General features: G+C 40.8%; 1 protein-coding gene across 5 annotated transcripts in view; it reads right to left on the bottom strand.

Annotated features, from left to right (window-relative positions):
- Positions 1-20,620, bottom strand: part of EHBP1 (EH domain binding protein 1) — a 301,779-nt gene that overhangs the window by 240,126 nt on the left and 41,033 nt on the right. For all 5 annotated transcript variants that reach the window (XM_070732534.1, XM_070732530.1, XM_070732531.1 and 2 more), the window contains exons 3-4: positions 8,482-8,539; positions 4,667-4,762 (exon numbers count right to left, since the gene is read on the bottom strand). In XM_070732534.1, the coding sequence (XP_070588635.1) occupies positions 4,667-4,762; positions 8,482-8,539 (154 nt within the window). The remainder of the gene's footprint in view (positions 1-4,666; positions 4,763-8,481; positions 8,540-20,620) is intronic.

The following is a 20,620-nucleotide window of genomic DNA, read 5'->3' as shown; positions in this document are numbered from 1 at the left end:
GGTCGTAGATCCGGTTGGTAGACCCTCTTCTAGACTTCAGGATAATTTCCACTGTGTCCGGGTCATACCCTCGCGGGTCTAAGTCCCTCCGGATAATAGCCAGGCGGTGAGGTGGAACCACTCTGGGTCCGGGTGGAAGGAGGCCCCCTGTCGCAACATATCCTCCGAAACGGGGAGTCGCCAGGGGTCCTGGACGGACAGTTGTTGGAGGTCCGCGAACCAGGGCCTGCGAGGCCAGTGAGGGGCAATCAGAATTACTCGGGCCTTCTCCAGGAGGATTTTGTTGATCACGTCTGGCAGAATTGGAATTGGAGGGAAGGCATACAATAGACCTGGAGGCCAAGGGCTCCTGAGAGCATTGATAGCCTCTGCTCCCGGAGACGGGAACCTGGAGATGAAGCGAGGGAGCTGGGCATTGGCTTTGGTCGCAAATAGATCCAACACTGGATGGCCGAACCTGAGGCAGATCTGGTGGAACAGTGACTGATGGAGATTCCACTCGCCTGGATCTAAGGTCACTCGCGAGAGCCAGTCCGCTTGGACATTGAGGCTCCCCGAGATGTGGTCGGCTAGAAGCGACTGGAGAGATTTCTCTGCCCAAAGGCCTAACTTCGGGCCTCCCTCATGAGGGCCTTGGATCTTGTGCCTCCCTGTCTGCAAATATGGCCTTTGGTGACTATATTGTCGGTGAGAATCAGCACATGTTGGTTGGAGATGTGAGAGTGGAATTGTTTTAGAGCTAGAGACACGGCTCTTAATTCTAGCCAATTGATGGGCCTGGAAGCCTCCTCCGGTGCCCATGTGCCCTGAGCTAAAAGACCCTGGGCGTGGGCTCCCCAGCCCGAGAGGCTGGCATCTGTGGTGACTACAAACTGGACGGGGCACCGGGAGGGAGATCCCTTGTCTAGGGCTGGAGAAGTCCACCACTTGAGGGATCTGCGAACCGTCGGTGGGATGGTGATGCGACGATTCGAGTTGCTGTGGCCCGATCTCTGGAAGGGTAATGGGAGCCACTGTAGTTCCCTGGCGTGAAGACGGACCCAGGGAACAATACCAATACATGACACCATTTTACCCAAAAGGGAAGATAGGGTGGCAATGGAGGTAGATTGCTGGGGCAGGATGCGAGCAATGAGATCCAAAAAGCTGCGTTTTCTCTCAGTGGAGAGGAAGACCTGGGATATCTCGGAATTAATGATAGTTCCCAGATGCAGAATGGAAGTGGATGGATCAAGGTGGCTCTTTTTAAGATTTATGGAGAACCATGATTCTGTAGAACCGACATGGTAAAACAGAGGTCTGCACCCCCACCAGATCTGGAATTTCCATGAATTAAAATGTCATCTAAATAACATAAAATATGAATGGGAGAGGCCCGGATATGAGCTGCCAAGGATCCCAAGAGTTTAGTGAAGACTCTGGGAGCTGAGGAGAGCCCAAATGGCATAGCCCTATACTGAAAAAGCCTGCCTTGAAGGGCAAAGCGCAGAAAATTCCTATGGACCTTGGCAATGGGAATATGGAGGTAGGCCTCCGTGAGATCCAGAGACCCCATAAAGTCTCCCTGATGTAGAGCTGCTAAAATGGAAGATAAGGAATGCATTTTGAATTTCCTATATTTTATGAACCGGTTCAAATTCTTTAGATCTAAGGTGGCTCTCCAGCCTCCAGAGGTCTTAGGGACCATGAAGAGGATGGAATAGAAGCCTAAACCTCTCTGGAGAGAGGGGACCGGTTGAAAGCTCTAATAGTCAACAATGAGAAATAGCCTCCTCCATTCGGATACGAGATGGAGTGGAACTGGGAGAAGGACAAGAAATAAAACGGTTAGGGGGAGGTGAAAAGAACTCTAACCTTAGGCCCCTTTCCACAGTGTCAATGACCCAGGGGTCCTTACAAGAACGGTGCCAGTCGGAAGAGAACCAGGCTAGGCGACCGCCTATGGGAAAGGAGGAAAACTTACCATCTGGCTCTTTTGGAAGCCCTGGTAGAAGAGGATCCTCTCTGATAATGGGAACCTCTGCCCCTGGTGGTTCTAGATTGGGATCGAAACCGAGGGAAATACTGACCTGGATTCCTTTGAAATGCGAAGCCCTGATCCTGTTGACGCCCTGTGCGCCGAAAGGGCTGCGGTTTAGGGGCCTTCTTGGTGGTAGGTCCGAAGACCTTTTTCTTGTCTGTGGTCTCCGTAAGGAGAGGGTCCAGAAGGTCTCCGAAGAGGAGGTTACTTTTCAGCGGACCCATGGCTAACTGCCACTTCTGTCTTACTCCCGCCTGCCAAGGGCGGAGCCATAGAAGTCTTCTGGCCGTTGTGGAGGCTGCTACTGACCTGGCTGCAAATCTGGAAGATTGGAGGGAAGCATCTGCTACGTATCGGGGAGCTGCGAAGATATTGTTGAAATCCTGTTGACCCCGTAAGTCATCTGGCGGCAGGTGTGGTTGGAGCTGACGAAGCCACAAGAGCACAGCTCTGGAAAAGAAGGATGCCGCTGCAGCACTCTTAATGGCCCATGAGTCTGCAAGGAGACTCCTTTTGAGCATTTGCTCAAGTCGTTTGTCCTCTGGCCGGAGGACCTCCTTTGCTTCGCCCGGTATGGCAGAAGTCGAGTGGAGTGTCTTCACTGGTTCATCTGGCTTGGGACATGTTAGGAGTTCCTCATAGGAGGAGAAGAGCTTGTAGAGTTTCTTGTCCTTGGGAGTGGGAGTAAGGCCAACGGTTGGGTGGTCCCACTGTTTAAGCAAAGCGTCCTTAAACAACTTGGGCATAGGTATTACCTCATTGTCTTCCTGTTCTTCCATGAAATAAGGAAGATTTTCCTCCGGAGGGTCTGAGGAAGAAGTAGCCTGTTTTTCTTGCCCGGCTAGCCCCGTGGATACTCTAGCTTTAAACAGGAGAGATTTGAAAAGCTGCGAAGGAAAGATAGCAGCTGGGGCTGGAATCTTAATCTGAGATTCCTCATCTTCCGACAGACGCTGAAATGGGTCATCATCCTCTTCTGCGTCCCCATCCTCATCCTCTTCCTGAGAGGAGTCAGAGACCTCCATGGCTGGGGCTCTGTAGGAAGGAGAAGAACTCACGGGACGGGAGGAGCGTGGTGGGGGATGAGACAGAGAAGGCACATTGAAAGATGAGAGTTTAGCGTCAATGGTGTTAGTCAGAATAGTCAAGATAGACTGAAACTCCGGAGGCAAGGAAGAAATATCAGCCGGAAAAGCCGGAGGATCCCTGAGGGCCTGAGCAGGTTCTGGCTGGGAGGAATCCTCGGTAATATCTGGCTCCTCTGGACCTAAACCCCATAGGTTAGGTTGGGGTGGATTTAGGTTTGGCTCATCCAGGGACAGCACAGGAACCCCAGAAAGAGGCAGGTTAGAGGCCTCCGGGGGGGTTGGATTGATATGCACTTGGGCCTGCACCTTAAAAAGTTTGGCTGATTTATCATGTATTTTTTGTAGGGCTGGGTCCCTTCTCTTCTCAGCCCTGGTGGGCTTGGCTAAGGAATGGGTGCCTGAGGAAGAGGAGGAAGAGGCCTGGGGAACTTCAGTAGAATTACCAGTAGGCCTAACCTCTTTGGGACCTTTAGTTGTGCCTCTCTTGGGAAAAGTAGCCATAGTCTGACAATTAACAGAAGACAAGGCTGAGCCAATAACTGAATTATAAGGAGAAGATTTCAAGGACTTCCCAAGAGGAATGGATCCTGCTTCGAGGCCTCGAAGCTGCTGAAACGTGAGGACAATCTGGGCAAACCCAGAGTTCGTGCCCCCAAATCCAGCGGGGCCAGCCTCCCTAAACTTTGTAATTAAGTAAACCAAGGCACTCTGGTTGGAGGCTTAGCCGGTGGAGAATTTAGCCTGGGACCCCCAAGGCCCGCTCCCGGATCCACGCGGTGGACTGAGGCCTACGCGGCTGGCAGAAGGCCAACACGAGAGGCCTAGATTTTTTAAAAAAGGGCGCGAAGGCCTTCGCGCCGAAAAGATCGCTGCTGAGAATTTCTTAAGGGAAAAGCGATCGACTAAGTCCAGGAGACTAGAAGGCGTCTCACTCCGCAGGAGGTATTTTATAAGCCCTTAAATATTTATATACAATAAATAATCAATATTTCAATGGATAAATACTTGCACTAGGACCTCCAGGCCAAGGGATTAGAAGAATCCACAAGCGGCCGCAGGAATCGTAACCGGCAAAACCGCCGGGGGAAAACGAAACCGCAACTTCTCCCAAGGAAATAAAGCCAAGCCGCGTTTTTTTCTTTTTTTCTTTTAAACGGCTGGCGCAATTAGTGCAAGTAATTAAATAAAGACAATAAATCTTACTACTTTTTGAAGGAAAGATCGAAGGGAAGGTGTTAGAATGTTGAACGAGCATTCACAATACAACCGCAGGATATGCGAACTGAGCGAATTCTGGGGAAGGGGCGGATCCAGCAGTCTTTTTTAATACTAGGCTCAGTTCCAACGGATTGGACAGGAGCAACCCATGTGACTGCTGGACCCACTCCTTCAGTACGGAGAAATTCAGCATCAATTGTATATCATTGTCTTTGTGCATCAAGAGAGCACAGTCAGCAACAAAGAAAGTTTCTTCAATGGAGCCACTTTGCCCATGATGTTTTTAAGCAGCAGTGATTAAAGTGGGAGCAATTCAAAATAAAACAAAATACACACTTACCTTAAAAAGTGTCACAGTGATTTCAATGTTTTCAGGAACAGGCCACACTACCACCCCACGGTAAGGATTCTTTATTCCTGGTTGCCAACTATGAGCCTGAAGAAAGAATTGTGAGACAGGAAAGTCTTGATCTATGCAGACATTGCATCTGAGATTAACATAGAGAGCAACACTTAACAATAATAATAATAATAATAATAATAATAATAATAATAATAATAATAACAGAGTTGGAAGGGACTTTGGAGGTCTTCTAGTCCAACCCCCTGCTTAGGCAGGAAACCCTACACTACTTCAGACAGAAGGTTATCCAACATCTTCTTAAAAACTTCCAGTGTTGGGACATTCACAACTTCTGAAAGCAAGCTGTTCCACTGATCAACCGTTCTGACTGTCAGGAAATTCCTCCTTAGTTCTAAATTACTTCTCTCCTTGTTTAGTTTCCATCCATTGCTTCTTGTTATACCCTCAGGTGCTTTGGAGAATAGGTTGACTCCTTCTACTTTGTGGCAACACCTGAGATACTGGAACATTGCTATCATATCTCCCCTGGTCCTTTTTTTCACTAACTAGCCATGCCCAGTTCCTGCAACCGTTCTTCATATGTTTTAGCCTCCAGTCCCCTAATCATTTTTGTTGTTCTTCTCTACACTTTTTCTAGAGTCTCAATAGCCTTTTTACATCGTAGTGATCAAACCTGAATGCAGTATTCCAAGTGTGGCCTTACCAAGGCCCTATAAAATGGTATTAACACTTTGTGTGATCACATTCATTTTGAAATCATGGAAATAAGATTAAACAACTTTGATGAAAATAAATTGGAGAAGCTGATGGCACGATGGAATAAGGTGAAAGGTTATATGCTGAGTAGAATCTGTGACGAAAATGTGAAAAATAAACTCCAATCACTCTTTTAATAATAACAAATGTAAAGTAGAGCTAAGGAAATATAAAAAATATATAAACTAGTATATATTTGACACCCCCCCCCCGCAATTGGTGGTGGTGGTGGTGGGATTGTCAGTTGGGTGATGGGCACATGAACTGTGCACTGTTTTATGTTTGTTCATGTAACTTTATGTGCAAAACCAATAAAATATATATATTTTTTAAAAAACCACTTCATGTGATCTTGATTCTATCCCTCTGTTAATACAGCCTAGAACTGTGTTGGCTTTTTTGGCAGCTGCTGCACACTGCTGGCACATACTGTATTTAAATGGTTGTCCACTAGGACATTTGCTAATTAAGGGTAAAGATGAATGAAAAAACAGTGCATAGGATTAAAGCTATTAATATTAATATCTATTATAAAAAACTTATGCCACAATATACTTCTAGATAAATTTTGGGACACAAATATATTCTCAATACAGCCAGATCCTGCATTTGACTTGCTTCCAAGAATGCATTTAGTTAAAATGAATTTCTTTGCTTATGTATTACTGGCAAGATGACTAAGGCCTTCAGAAATCTTATTGATCTGTAGACCTGGAGACAGATTTTTCTAATCACATAAAAATATGCAAGATCTTTTTTAAAAAATAGTTTTATTATCATTCTTGAACTTAGCCGGAAGATGGAACTTAGTCCCATAATTTTTGCTATTTGAGAAATGCTATTGGAATGCCCCTATTCAAATTTGGTTAATTAATGTTCTCTGCAAAGCTATTTTAACTTCTGAAGAATAGTTCAAATACTTAACAATTAAGGAATGGTGATTTTTTTTTAAAATTTAAAAAAAGGTAAAGACCAACTTTTCTTGCTAGCTGAAAATTCAGGAAAACTAGGAGGATCAGAGTGCTGCTGCCTGAATTACATGGCTGAACAAAGGACTGAATTATACATTATTATTATTATTATTATTATTATTATTATTATTATTATTAATAATAATAATTAGATTTGTATGCTGACCCTCTCCGTATTATACAACATATACAACAATGGAATAGATTCTTATTAATGTAATATAGTAATCGCTCTGGACAGGATGGCTGTCCAAAGAGTGGTGAGGATGGTGGAAAATATTATTGGAAGTTCACTTCCCTCTCTCCAGGACATGGCATATAAGCGCTGCTCGACCAGGGTCTGCAGTATTGTCAGGGATGCTACACATCCTCTCCATGACCAGTTTTCTTTGTTACCTTCTGGTGGTATCCAAAGCAGAACAACTAGGTGATGTAATAGCTTTGTTCCATATAGTATAAATCTTGTTCACTCTCAAAATTCTTTTTTATGTTATGTATTCAAAATGTATAACTTAGCATTCTTGGTACTGCGGCTATTATTCTTATTCTTGGGATGAGGACATTGTTTGATGGGTGGCATTCCTTCTTTCAATAGTGGGGCATCAGAATTTCATTTTAATGTGTGCCACTGTGTATATAGGTTAATGACAATAAAGGTTATCTTATCTTCTTATCTTATCTTGCACATTTATGCCTGGAATGATTTGTGTGCTGAAGCCTGCTTCAAAACCCCTCCCATTTCTTTCAAATTTGCTACGTCACATTACTATCATGTGACATTTTGTGACGTTTCCCCCCTTCACAGAGCTGGGGTGGGTGTGGCCTATGTGTGATACATCCAGCCTGCGGGCCGCCAGTTTGACACCGCTGGTCTATTGGTTAAAGCATTAGGCTAGAAAGCTGGAGACTGAATCTAGATGGGTGACTTTGTGTCAGTCACTCTGTTTCAGCCCAATTAAACTTCACCTCATTTTAGTTCTAGCCACCAGCGGCCCTGATTGTTTTAGCCAAAACAGTATAAATTCCTCCATATCCCAGTCAGAATATTGGGCTACAACCAGAAAAACAGCATTTAAATTATCATTTAGCAATGATAGATTCAGCACTATCCAGTATAGGTGGATGGATGGTGACAATGATGAAACTTGCTGAGACAGCTGAAATGACAACTTTGATTACAAAATGTCTATATTTACTGTTGACTGGAAATCTCTTATGGACATTTTGCAGAAACAGAAAAAATGAATTTATGGTTTATGGTTTTGATGAGTAGACAGGATAGATTATAGAAAGAAGAGAGTTATGTTGTGATCATACTGTCAAAATTAAATTGATAGTTGTAACTGTTGTACAGAAAATTGGAAGTTACTTCTTTGTATCTTTTTTCTTTTCTTTCTTGCATGCTTAGCTTGCATCATTACACAGTAAAGTATATCTACAGTAAACTAAAGATGTTCTGGATCAAAGTGGGAAATAGTTTTGTTGTTAAAGTACTCTGCAGTTATCCTTGTAGTACTTTTTTGGCTGAATATTTAAAGCATATATTTAAATTACTGTTTAATACATGTCAATTATTGTTTATTGTTTTATATAAACTTCCAGAAGAAAAATGTTGTTTGAACTGTGTTGTGCTTGTTAATATTGTTACAAGTAATACTATTATTGATAGTAAAATACAGGGACATATAAATGGGGGGGAAATTAAAAACAATAGTAAACTAGATATAGATAAGTTAATAAATTATAATGTATATTACAACTGAACGCCATTAGAATAGCTTTCAAGAGAATTTGAAAAATCAGGGTTTTATTTTACAGAATGTAGAGATTTGTATAACATAAACATCCATAATGATAACTATTGAGGTTGTTATTAAGACTGAAAAAACATGCATGAAACACAAAATCTCCCATACCAGCAGGGTTTATTAGCAATAACAATAATGTAATACAACAAATTTATTTAACATTTTAATATCTCTCTCAACCTTGTTTTAAATCAGGACAATTATCATGTGAATAACTTCAAATTATATCCCCTAATTAAGGGAAAATAAGACTAACCTTAGAAGATTTCCTTCGGCTTCTTCTTGTCCAAACCACTACCAATTTATCTGGTTGCCTAATGGGAGAAACAAATATATTCACTATCAAATGATTTTAAGAGCTACTTGAGATTATAACATAAACTATAACCTTGAAAATTACGTTGTCTCTGTCCATTCCTGCATACTGTTAAAAAAAACACCCTAAAATATAATTTGTGTTACGGAATGTGCAGAAACCTTGAGTTATCAAGGACATGCACAAAGGAAAATGTGGGATTCCAACACATAACCAGGAGATATGAATAATTATTCAGCCATACCAAAACAGATACGTTAAAGTGTATAAAATAGTGTTTACTCTAGAAATAGTACAGTCATGTTAAACAGTCCAATCATTCATATTCAAATCAGTCAATAACTCTCAATACAATAATATTATTACAAGTCTTTGTCTTATATATCAGGCATACATTACAGCTTACAAATATATCAAACTATCAACAAATACACAGTGAGTGAGCAGAAATAATAAATAGTGCAGAGAGAGAGAATCATGCTTTCTGGCTACCTCTTATGGCAATTTGCAACACTACCTCTTAAAGCTATAGTACTTCAGTACATACAAGCATTCATTGTTAACTTGTTTATATATTGCAAACCCAACTGTCTTGTACATAGTACTAACAATTAGCTACCACCGTGAACAATTTTATGGTACTACTTGCCAATACTTTTTCAAATCGAGAAGAATGAAACTTCTCTTTTGAAAAATAATTCTATGTATTACACAAATATATAGAAAGCAAAGTAATTTTAAATTATTTCCACATGTACATGTACATAATGTACATAAAAGACATACAGATATATGAATTATACCAGTTTGTTCTTTGTAAAATACAGCTTTGAGGGGGGAAAATGAGATGCGATCTACTTATCTCCTCTCCTGCCCTTGGCTGAAGAGATAGAGCAATCACTAGCCTGTTTCTCTAGTCCAGCTCACAAGTTCTTTTGTGCACAAAGGGGAGCTGCCAGCTCTCCTTTTGCAGGCAGTTCTTTTGGTCTGTCCACTTAACAACCACAACTGTAAAAGCCGTGGTTGCAGTCATTGAGCGATTAATGACCACTTCGCTCAATGACCAAGGTTCCACTTCCTGTTGTGGAGGAAGCTGAGGACTATCTGCACAAGTACAGCAACATTTAAAACAATAGAGCAATCTTAAAATGCTGAAACTTGAATAAAGACCAAAACATAAACATTGTATATTATGTATTGTAGCATATAACACAAGGTTGGGCTAAGGCAGGTCCAGTAAAGGTTACATTTAGTGCCACTAATGTGACAAATTAGACGACTCAAGAAGAACCTCAGATTGTAGGGAGGAGAAAATCTGAATAAAGTCTCTCAATGCGTACTGACAAATCATCTTTTCATCTTTTCAGATGTCTTCTTCTTAAACAAGAACTGAAAGAATTCTGCAAAGATCCAGTTGACAATATAGCTGTTTGATTGCCATGAGATGGAGCAACACAAGTTGGAAGGAAGTCCTCCTTTCCTGGAAAAATCTACACTGGATGTATACTGGATGTACCTGCTTTATAAATATATAAGGTAGCTAAGTGGTTTCTTCTCTCTTTATTAAAATTTTAGAGAGCCAAGCATTCTATGTTTTCATATTTCTGTTTTTGAAGAGCACAATTTGTCACTCAGTGCTTTTTGGACTAGCTATGGGATCACACCATACCTTGCGCAGCTCTTAATTTTTTTGGCAGAAATGAACATTTAAATGGAGTGGATTTCCTCAGTTCCAGATCCCAAGCTCTAAACCCTAACTAGTTTTTAAGACAAATTACTAAAAATATAAATTCAGCTTGTAAACAGTCCAAGTATAGATGTCAAACATTATGAGTCCATCCCAAGAAGTAATCAAAAGCATGCTAGTCAATGATGTACAATTGTAATCTTTCAAACGTTATTATGTGAAGACCTAACTATTGAAGAAAAATAGTGTGGCATACAGGTAGTTTTCGAATTACAACCATTTGTTTAGTGATCATTCAAAGTTTTAAACGACTGAAAAAACTGACTTTTGACCACTTTTCATACTTTAGGACCCATTGTCCGAAATCCTTACAGCCCCCATGGTCATGTGATCAAAATTTGAATGCTTGGAGAATGGTTAATATTTATGACAGTTGTGGTATCCCAGGGCCAAATCTTTGACAAGCAAAGTCAGCGGGAAAGCCAGATTCACTTAACAACCATGTTATTAACTTCAAAGCTGCAGTGTTTCACTTAACAACTGTGGCAACAAAGGTTTTAAAATGAAGCAAACTCACTTAACAACTGTCTCACTTAGCAACATACATTTTGGGCTGAATTGTGATAATAAGTTAAGGACTACCTTAACTTATGTCAAAAGATCTTACAGGAGAAAAACCTATGTGAATGCTAAGAGCCAAAAACAACTTGATGACATGTAATCATTGTATCAATTGCTTTTCTCTTATTGACTCTTGATAGACACTGTTTGTAGAAGATATTGTTATTTTTTAAAAATCAATAGGATAAGGAGAGCAATATTCTTCTGTAATATTGCTATCTTGTGATATAAAGTACGGCTTTCCCATCACCTCTATATTAAAAGAAAATGACAGCAATAATTAAACCAAAGCAAAAGTGTTGCCTAGTACCGCAAAATGATGGCATTAAAACTATCAGAAACATTGAACTCCAACACCCACATCTAATACTGGACCTAATTTAAAAACATAATCAAATTTTTCTCAATTCAAAATGATTGACACTTTATTACTGTTGCTATCCTGACCTTTTCTTCCTCTTTAACATTACAGATGATTCAGTAAAGAAATAAGAAAAGAAATAAAGTCTGCATGTGCATTCTCGTACCTAATTCAAATTTTACTGTGTTTGATTTGGGCTGAATTAATTATGGCACTCTGCTAAATTGCTCTTTTGAAGCAAGAACAAAAATATATGTAATTAACAAGTGAAATACCAACATTGGTTCAACAGTAAACAGATGCACCTATTGAAGGATAAAAATAATTATGCAAAGAGCTCTTTGAAGGTAAACGTTATGTCACTAGTTCGTTGCTTTTTCTGTTAGTATCATATGCTGAATTTTCAGAGAAACAATTTTAACTATACAGTACTTCTAGTTGTGTGACTAATTCAGCTAGCAATCATTCACAAACACACAGTAATAAACAACAATAGCAACTGGTTTTCAAACTAAAGTGAGCTTTTACTACCAAAATTGTGCACCCGAAAAAAAATCAAAGCAGACTGAGTGCTAGCATGGCTGTACAAGATAACCTTATCTGAATGATACAGCATCACCAGCAACCTTCCCAGCATCTCCATCTCTCTGTTATGAGTTCACTTAGTAACCATTTTGCTTAATAACTAAGTCATTGGAGTAGAATGCAGTCACTGAATAACAAGTGGTTATAAGCTTAGATCCTCTGAGAATTTAATATTGCTAAATTCTGGCCAATAATTTAGGGTATAACAGTTTTCCCCCCCAAAAGAAAATAACATCCCCATCATATTTTACTAGAAGTTATAACTGTTGTTTCATTCATACAAACCAATGCAGCAAATCAGAAGCAGTAACTGCATTTAGACATTGTCTTCCTCTGACACATTTTTGTTTATGTTAACTTCTTTGCTGCTGTGTTTGACCTAATAAGGAGGAAGTGCTTATTTAGCATTATTTCCTCTTTCTTCCAAGACTAAGAAAATAGTTAGGAATATGCTAGTTTTTAAAAGTAAAAATAATGGCTTGCTTTAGAAACCGTAGCCATGGCTAGCAACTTCTTATGTTTTCTCTGTTCCTGAGGGAAATAAGTACACAAAAGGAATTTATTTGTACAATGCTAGATGTTAGCTTAGATTTAGACTCTGCTCAGCTACCTAGCCATTCGTTTACTTGCAGTTAGGGATATCTGCAAATTGTATTTTATATGCAGATCAAACTGGTAAGCATTCAGAGAAATAGTAAATTAGTTTCAGATTGCTCTGAATGATTATTTTTGCTTAAGCAGACATTCACTTAAAAGTGTATCTAAATGTTTACTTCATGACATCCTGTGTACATACAATTTTTTTTTTACAAAAGTCCTACCAGGGTCTAAGCATCATGCTCAGCCCAGACTGATTTTACAAACCAGGATGGTATTCTACAAGATAAGCAGTGAATTTCATCTGAGTATTACAAGGCAAAGGGCCTTTTCAGAGTTGTTCCTACAACTCTGAAATGAAAGACCTGTGCTCTATAAAACAAGAGGATGATAATCTTAGCTCTGAAAACAGAAGAGATGTGATTATTGACATTATTATTAGCTAAATGCAAAATTGTGCTTGAAAATTTGGAGACCCTAGCTGTGATCAATTCTAGGATTGATGGTTCCAGTCACTAATAGTCGGAAATATATATTAGGATGATTTACTTGATACTAGAGTCACTAATTCTCCAGGAGTGGTAATAAGCCACAAAACTTTTAGTAAAGTTAACTACCACATTTTTCTGTCTATAAGACACACTCCTCCCCCACCAAAGTGGGTGGAAATGTCTGTGCAACTTATAGAGGGAATATTGCCGAAGCCCCACCCATCCACTGGCCCTCTCCCATGAGCCTCTCCTCCCAACAATTTGCCTCCTTGCAGCAAACAGCCTGGTCTTCTTCAGCACAGCCTGATTTAGCATAAACAGCTGATTGGCAGTTGGATTGGCCTCCTGGAATATCACCAATCATCTGTTCCAGACTGCGGGGATCGCCGTATGCCCCAGTTTTGGCCCTGCTTTCAGCTTCCACGCATCCTGTTTTTGGCCTCCACATGCCCCATTTTTGGCTGAAACAGGATGGGCCGAATATGTGAAACGCTGAGGCCAAAAATGGATGCACGGAGGCCACAATAGGCAGCGGTAGTGATGGTTGGCGGCAGCAATCATCGCAGTCAGAAACAGCTGATCACCAGTATTCTGGGAGGCTGATCCAACCGCCAATCAGCTGCTCTTGCTAAATCAGACTATGCTGAAGCTGACCAGGCTGTTTGCTGCAAGGAGGCAAATTGCTAGGAGACAGAGGCAGATTTTTTTTCTTGTTTTCCTCCCCAAAAGCTAGATGCATCTTATGGTCTGGAGTGTCTTATAGTGTGAAAAATACAGTACTTAGGTTTTATAATAATGAATACTATAACTACATATTCCTTATTCCAACATTAGGAAATCAGGGCAATGTGATACATATTTTTAAGAGCTCTACCGCAAGTGCCCCACTGTGTATGAAATCCCTTGCTGAAACTAGAATATGGCCTAATTCTTCTAATGATTCACAGATGACCTTGTTGCTTGAAATATTGTCTTAAAATGCTATTGTTTCAAACAACCCTCTATGGTCCTGGCAAGACAGTTTTGTGTCCTCATGGAAGACTAACATCCCCAGATTACCACAGGAGCATAAGCCCACTATCTCATCCTGTTGATATCCAAGAGGATCTTAATAAGGTTTCACCTTTCTGTAGAGCAGACCTGCTTTTAAAACCTATGGAGAAAATTTTCCACCCTCTTATAGAACATTTAATCCTACCTGTTATAATGCTTTGTCATTCTCAAAGTTAGAAGGTAAACTTAGCAATAGACCTTCACAAGGGAATCTCTGTTTCTCTTGCAGGAAGAAATAGAAATATTCTTCCATATGTTTGACACACTGACTTAAAAAATTTCTCCTAACTCATTTTCATTCCATCTTAGGGAACAGCACTCAAACTTCACTGATAGGTTTCTGATTCGTTCTAGAACAATTGTCAATTTTTTTTAGTAATTACAACACTTACCAAAAACTCAAATTATATGGAAAACTGAGATTGCTTTTATTTTTATCTACATGGCTGTAATTGTTTGTTTGTTTATTTCTCTTTTATTTATTTATTTCTCTTTTATTTATTTATTTATTTATTTATTTATTTATTTATTTATTTGATTTGATTTGATTTGATTTGTATGCCGCCCCTCTCCGTGGACTCATTGTTAATTTATTCAACTAAAATGCTGCCCAATTTCAATCAACAGCTAGGCTAACCAAAAAGCCTGGGAAATATTTATAACCATTCTTCATTGTGATATGCTTCTTTTCAGCTGTCCGTTCAGGTTTCTATACTCCTGTTATTCAAAATTGTTAGCAAAACTGCTATAAATTATGCAGAATAAGAATACCCATACAGATCTGATCACTTTGCATAATTTATACATGTTGCCTAGTTTCATTTTTTTCTATTCCTTTCCTCCTTTTTTATGCCAACTACATTTATTATCTCCATCTGTTAGAATACTAGGTGTTATACACTAAATTTCTCGTACAGAAAGACAAAGGACTAGATCAGCAAGCAAGATCCCAAATAGCCAGATACAAACAATATTACAGAGCCCAAATTAGGGACTAGGGAAGTTCAAGTGAAGAGCCCTATATTTGTTCTGTAAGGAGTCACCTCCAGTTCACCTATTCTAGCTAAATTGTTTTGATGTGTGCTGTCCCAAGATATTTTGAACATTGATATTTTGATACTTAGTCTATTTTGGCCTTGACCATTGAATCAGCCAAATGCTCTGATCCTGTTGCCAAAATTGCCAGTTTGCTGACAGAACGGAAGAGTGAAGATCCAAGAATAGATCTAAGTTTTATTTGAACCAATAGTCTTGTAAAACAAAATGCTGCAATATGACGTGTTCCCATTCAAAACTACAGTCAGAAAAATAAATCATCTTCCATTAATTTCTATTTCAGCTCCATCCTGTTTTGATTCCATCTCAATAGGCCTTCAAATTCAGGTCGCTACACTATACTCATCCGGTTCCAAGTAATTTTGATATATGGAGGATTCGTGTTATATTTTTCCTTTTGGGATATTTTTGTTTTGAAAAACAAAACAGGGTTATTGTAATTCACAATATTTCTCTTTTTATTTCTTAGCAGGCACTGTTTCCTTTATGTTTCCTGGCATTTACCACCTGAGTTTACATGAAACAGTGATTATTGGACTTCAGAAATCTTCCTACCCATTTAACAATGAACAATGTTGCATACTAAATGAATCTTTCCAAAAGCTCTTTCTTCTTAACTTTAGTAAAACTTTGATGGGAGGAAAAAGATACAAACTTTTTGGCATGTATTGATTCAAGTAAAAGGTATTCTTTCCAAAAACGTGTACTTTTTAAAACTGTCAGAACATATTTTGCTGTTGTTGTTGTGTCTTACCCAGGATTTCTTTAAGTGCAATGTTAGAAAAACATCATAAATGATTTGACCTTTAAATGCACTGTTTATATAACAAAATACACAAGCACAAATCAGATAGCACAGACAGCAGAACTCTGCCTTTATCACAAAGTCTCTTTGTCAAGGTCATGTTTTTGCTTTCTGACAGGCAAATCTCTGGCTTGATCTTGTTTAATTTAAAATGAAGTCAGAAAGCAGCAACCAGTGGCCTCCTACATTGGCATGCCACTTATTGGATTTACTTTTAAAAATTAGGAACTTAGCTGGCAGTGCCCCATTCTTAAAAGAAAAATCAATAAAAAATATACTATGTACATTATGTTGAATCAAACCATGTTGCAACCAAATATGACAAAAATGTAGCAACAAGAAGGTATACAAGTGATATTCTGGGGGATTAGATCTAGAATGAAGCAATTCTTGACATAAAACCCAACAATGTCTTCCATTAGGATTCTATAGTTCAGATAAGGATATTGGAGTTCAGCTTTTCATAGTTAATTGTCTTGTGTTTGAACTGAACCTTAAAGGAGCCATATAAAGATATTATAAATATAAATAAAGATAAAGTAGTTATAATGAGCAGAAGAGGCAGATTTGAACCTGATCAGAACCTTGGAGAGTTCAGTTTAGGCAGGAAGTAAACTGTGGCTACTAAGAAACCCAGTTTAGGCTGGGTTTACTCTTAATATAAGTTGTTTCAGCATTTACCAAAATGTGTCAACTGCTTAAGAAAAAACACATGATTCCTTAGCTCAATTACTGCTTGCTGCAGACTTAAGGAACCCTTGACCTTTTCTGAAGTCTAGACTCAGGTGGAGTCTAAATAGTATATAGCTAATAGCTAATAGTTAAATAGCTAATAGTAGGGAAACAGATTGGGAAGGCACAAAAAAGTTATGAGGATTTCTTCTGGATTCAATATTTCATACTTTATTGCTCTGAGTCTTATTCAAAACTTTTCTGGCTCCTGATCATGGGGAGATCACAACAACTAGCATGAGAGAGCTGGGGTGGCGCAGCCAGTAGAGTGCAGTACTGCAGGCCACTGAAGCTGACTGTAGATCTGAAGGTTAGGAGTTCAAATCTCATCACCGGATCAAGGTTGACTCAGCCTTCCATCCTTCCGAGGTGGGTAAAATGAGGACCCGGATTGTGGGGGCAATATGCTGGCTCTGTTAAAAAGTGCTATTGCTAACATGTTGTAAGCTGCCCTGAGTCTAAGGAGAAGGGCGGCATAAAAATCGAATAAATAAATAAATGAGAAATGTCTGAGAAAATACACTAAACCAATTTGACTTAATGCAAAGACTTGTAATGATCAATATACGTAGTCACCAATTATTATTTTAATTGATAATGGCAATTATGGTTGTAAGTCATGATGACCAGAATTGTTTTTATGACTTTCACAGTTGCAATACCTTGGTGAATTAGCAAATGTTTTAGTAATAGCACTTAGCAATAGCGTTTAGATTTATATACCACTTTATAACCCACTCTAAGTGGTCTACAAAATTAGCATATTGCCCCCAACAATCTGGCTCCTCATTCTACTGACTTGGGAAGGATGGGAGGCTGAGTCAACCTGGAGCCAGCCAAGATTGAGGAAATCGAGCTCCTGGAAATGTGAACAATTGTAATACTGCATTCTAAACACTGTGCTCCTACAGCTCTTTTCTTCACTATTTTGCTGGAAAATGAAAGTAAATGCTGGTCTCTCTTAATTGTCTTGGTGGACTTGTGATCTCCTCCTCTCCCTCTGTGAACTTATGAAATCTATTTCCACTACCAACATAGAAGGAGTGTTGGTCTTAACTGATAGGCTCCTTTTCTCTGTGTTGTGGGAGAGTCCAAGAATGGGTTGCCTTGTCCTTTCTGCCCAGAGACTGGGTCATCAGACTTGTAGCCATGCCTGGACCATACGGTTGCCAGAGCGAGTTTGGACTCCCCTGCAACACACAGAAAAGGAGTGTATCAGGCAAGACCAATGCTCCTTTTTCAGTGTGGCTGCGGGAGAGTCCAAAAATGGGACATACCAAAGCCAGGTGTCCTATGGATGAGTAGCCGTTTCGTCCGGTGTTCCTAAGGCTGTATGAACCTTTTGCAGGCCCTGCTTCTGAAGGATGCTTCTGCTGACACCAATCTGTAGTGTCTAATAAGGGGTGATGGTGATGATCATGTTTGCCCTACAAATGTTTTTACTGGAGGCCTGAGTTGCCCATGCCATCATCGTGGCTGCACTCCAAGTAGAACGAGCTGTTACCAATCTCGGTAGTGTCATGGCCTGGCTCTTGTAGGCATTGATGAGGCGTGCCCTTAGCCATGGGCTTATGATTGATGGTGATGCTTTGGTGCCCATTGAGGATGGTTGAAAAAACACAAATACCGTAGTGACTTTGTTTGTCTGGTAGGGAATACTCTCTTGATGTAAATCCAGAGGGCCCTCCTGACATCCGAGGAGAACCATTTCTTCTCCAGGGCATGGTCTGGCAATATGATTTCCTGAGCCCTTTGGAACCAGAGGTCCAGTTTGAGGGTCACCATGTTCAAATGAAAGATGCAAAGGTCCTCCCTGACTGAGAGGGCTGCAAACTCTGACATGTGCCTGGTTGAAGTGAAGGCCGTGAGGAATGCAACCTTAAAGGTCAAGAAATGAAGAGTGGCTGTCCTCAGTGGCTCGAAGGGGACAGAAGCAAGGGCCTGATGCACCTTAGGTAAGTCTCAAGTGGGATACCTATGCACTACAGGGTGGTTCAGGTTGGCTGCACCTCTTAAGAAACCTTCAGATAACTGGGTGCTGAGCTAGAGACTCCCGTTCCCCACATGCAAACACCATGGAGAGAGCCGCCACCTGCCTGCTGTTGAGGGTAATCAAACTCTGTAAACCAAACGACCGTCTCCGTAAACCAAAAGGCGGGTTGGATAGTAAGGTGAGGGACGATGGGTCTGCTCGCCTGGGCATGGAAGGCAAAACCTTCTTTCTTTCCTTGTTTTCTACCAGGATTGGCTCCAGTGCCTCCTCAAATAGCATGCCATCTGTGTAGGGGACAGAGATTATATACCTCTCAGGATGAGGGGGCTCTAGAGACATACTAAGCCATGTTTAGAAATGGTGTCCACCAAAAACCAAGTGGCTGCCATCAGTTTATTAATGTCTTGGTGCAGCCAAGCCTCCTGAGGTGGGACTCTCTCTTGCATATGGTGAAACCAGAACAAGGAGTGTCAAGATTATTGGAGATCAATCACAGCCCGCGTGAGCTGCAAATAGATCAAATCTGGCGCCGACAGATAAAGTTACAGAAACGGTGTTCAAAACGGAGTTACTTTTATTAATAAAAACAATAAACAGCTATGCCTGTTCCCAGGCTTCTGTTATACGTCTACATTGCTTGAGAGTTAAAAGCAAGATGGAGATTTTCCTCCTTCTTCACCGAGAAGAGAGGAAGTGATGCTGGCTATCTAGACAGGATTTACATCATAGTGGGCGGAGCTAAATTAACATACACAGAGTTAACTATTTAACTACTGAATGTCTCTGAATGTGTCTGGGGCTGGCAATACAGGTGACAAGGAGGTCCTATTAAAAAAAGGTGGCAGCCCTGGCTGCCTTCACCACCCAGGCTGCTGCTGGATGAGTCTCTGCCTTCCTGTCCTCAGCCTTCAGGCTACCCATTATATCACCTGACACGAAGGAAGAGGAAGAGCAAGGATAGCCACTGAGCCATTCATCATTGGCAACTGAAGCACTTCAGTGAGGGTCCATACTGTAAAAATGTTTGTTATTCCCACTTGGAGTGGGAAAAGATCCACTAGAGGGATCTCTTCCTGTTCTACAGCTGGTTCAAAAAAAAAGACAGTCACTTGGGTCCTGAAGGCCCATTAACGTCTCTGATTGAGTTGTCTCTGTCCCCAAATGGGCTATAGTTATGCAAGAGAGGGAAGAGGCCTGTAAATGCCAAGTGGTCTGGAATTAGGCCCTTGTTCTCCAGCAGATCCAATTATCTCTGGCCTTCATCATCATCATCATCATCATCATCATTTATTAGACTTGTATGCCGCTCCTCTCCGAGGACTCAGTGCGGCTTACAACAAATCATCCCAAAGTGATTCCCACTTCTTAAGGAGGGACAGGGGGATCGAGGTCCCTGTAAGGTTGCCTATACTGCAGGGATTTGAGGATGTTGCCGCACGCAGATGGATAGCGTGGGACTGATGGTGGTGGTGGCCACGCCAGACAGACTGAGAGAGCCAGCCCACACACAAGTGGCTTCAAGCAGGGTTCAATTGATGGCTATGCCCAAGCGGACCAGGGAAGCCAGCCACAGCTGCCTGAAACTCAGTTGTTTGGCAGCCATTCCCGATGGACTGGAATGGCCAGCATAATTGCTAAATGTGAAGCCAGCAATCTGGCATGTGGAAAATAGGCGTTGATTGCTTACCTGAACGCCTCTTCTCGTACGGTGAGCGGGTACAGCAGTCACATGGGTTGCTCATGTCCAATCCGGTGGAACTGAGCCTAGTGTTAAAAAAGCTTGCCGGATCCGCCCCTTCCCCAGAATTCGCGAATCCATAGACTAGGCTCAGCTGTGAAGCTCTGTAGTGTTCAACTCTTATTGTTAGAGGAAGAAAGGTTATAGAAGGTAAAGAAGACACATACAAGGGCGGGAAGTGACTGCTGTACCCGCTCACCGTACGAGAAGAGGCGTTCAGGTAAGCAATCAACGCCTATTCTCCGTACTGAAGGAGCGGGTCCAGCAGTCACATGGGACATACCCAATAGATGGTCCCTAGGGTGGGATTAAATTGCTATCGTGTGAGATAACGGATTGGAGTACCCTTCTGCCGAAGGC

This window comes from Erythrolamprus reginae, chromosome 1 (assembly GCF_031021105.1).
Source record: "Erythrolamprus reginae isolate rEryReg1 chromosome 1, rEryReg1.hap1, whole genome shotgun sequence".
Taxonomy (NCBI): domain Eukaryota; kingdom Metazoa; phylum Chordata; class Lepidosauria; order Squamata; family Dipsadidae; genus Erythrolamprus; species Erythrolamprus reginae.
Note: the sequence above shows the minus strand (reverse complement) of the source record. Positions and strands in the feature narration are given on the sequence as shown.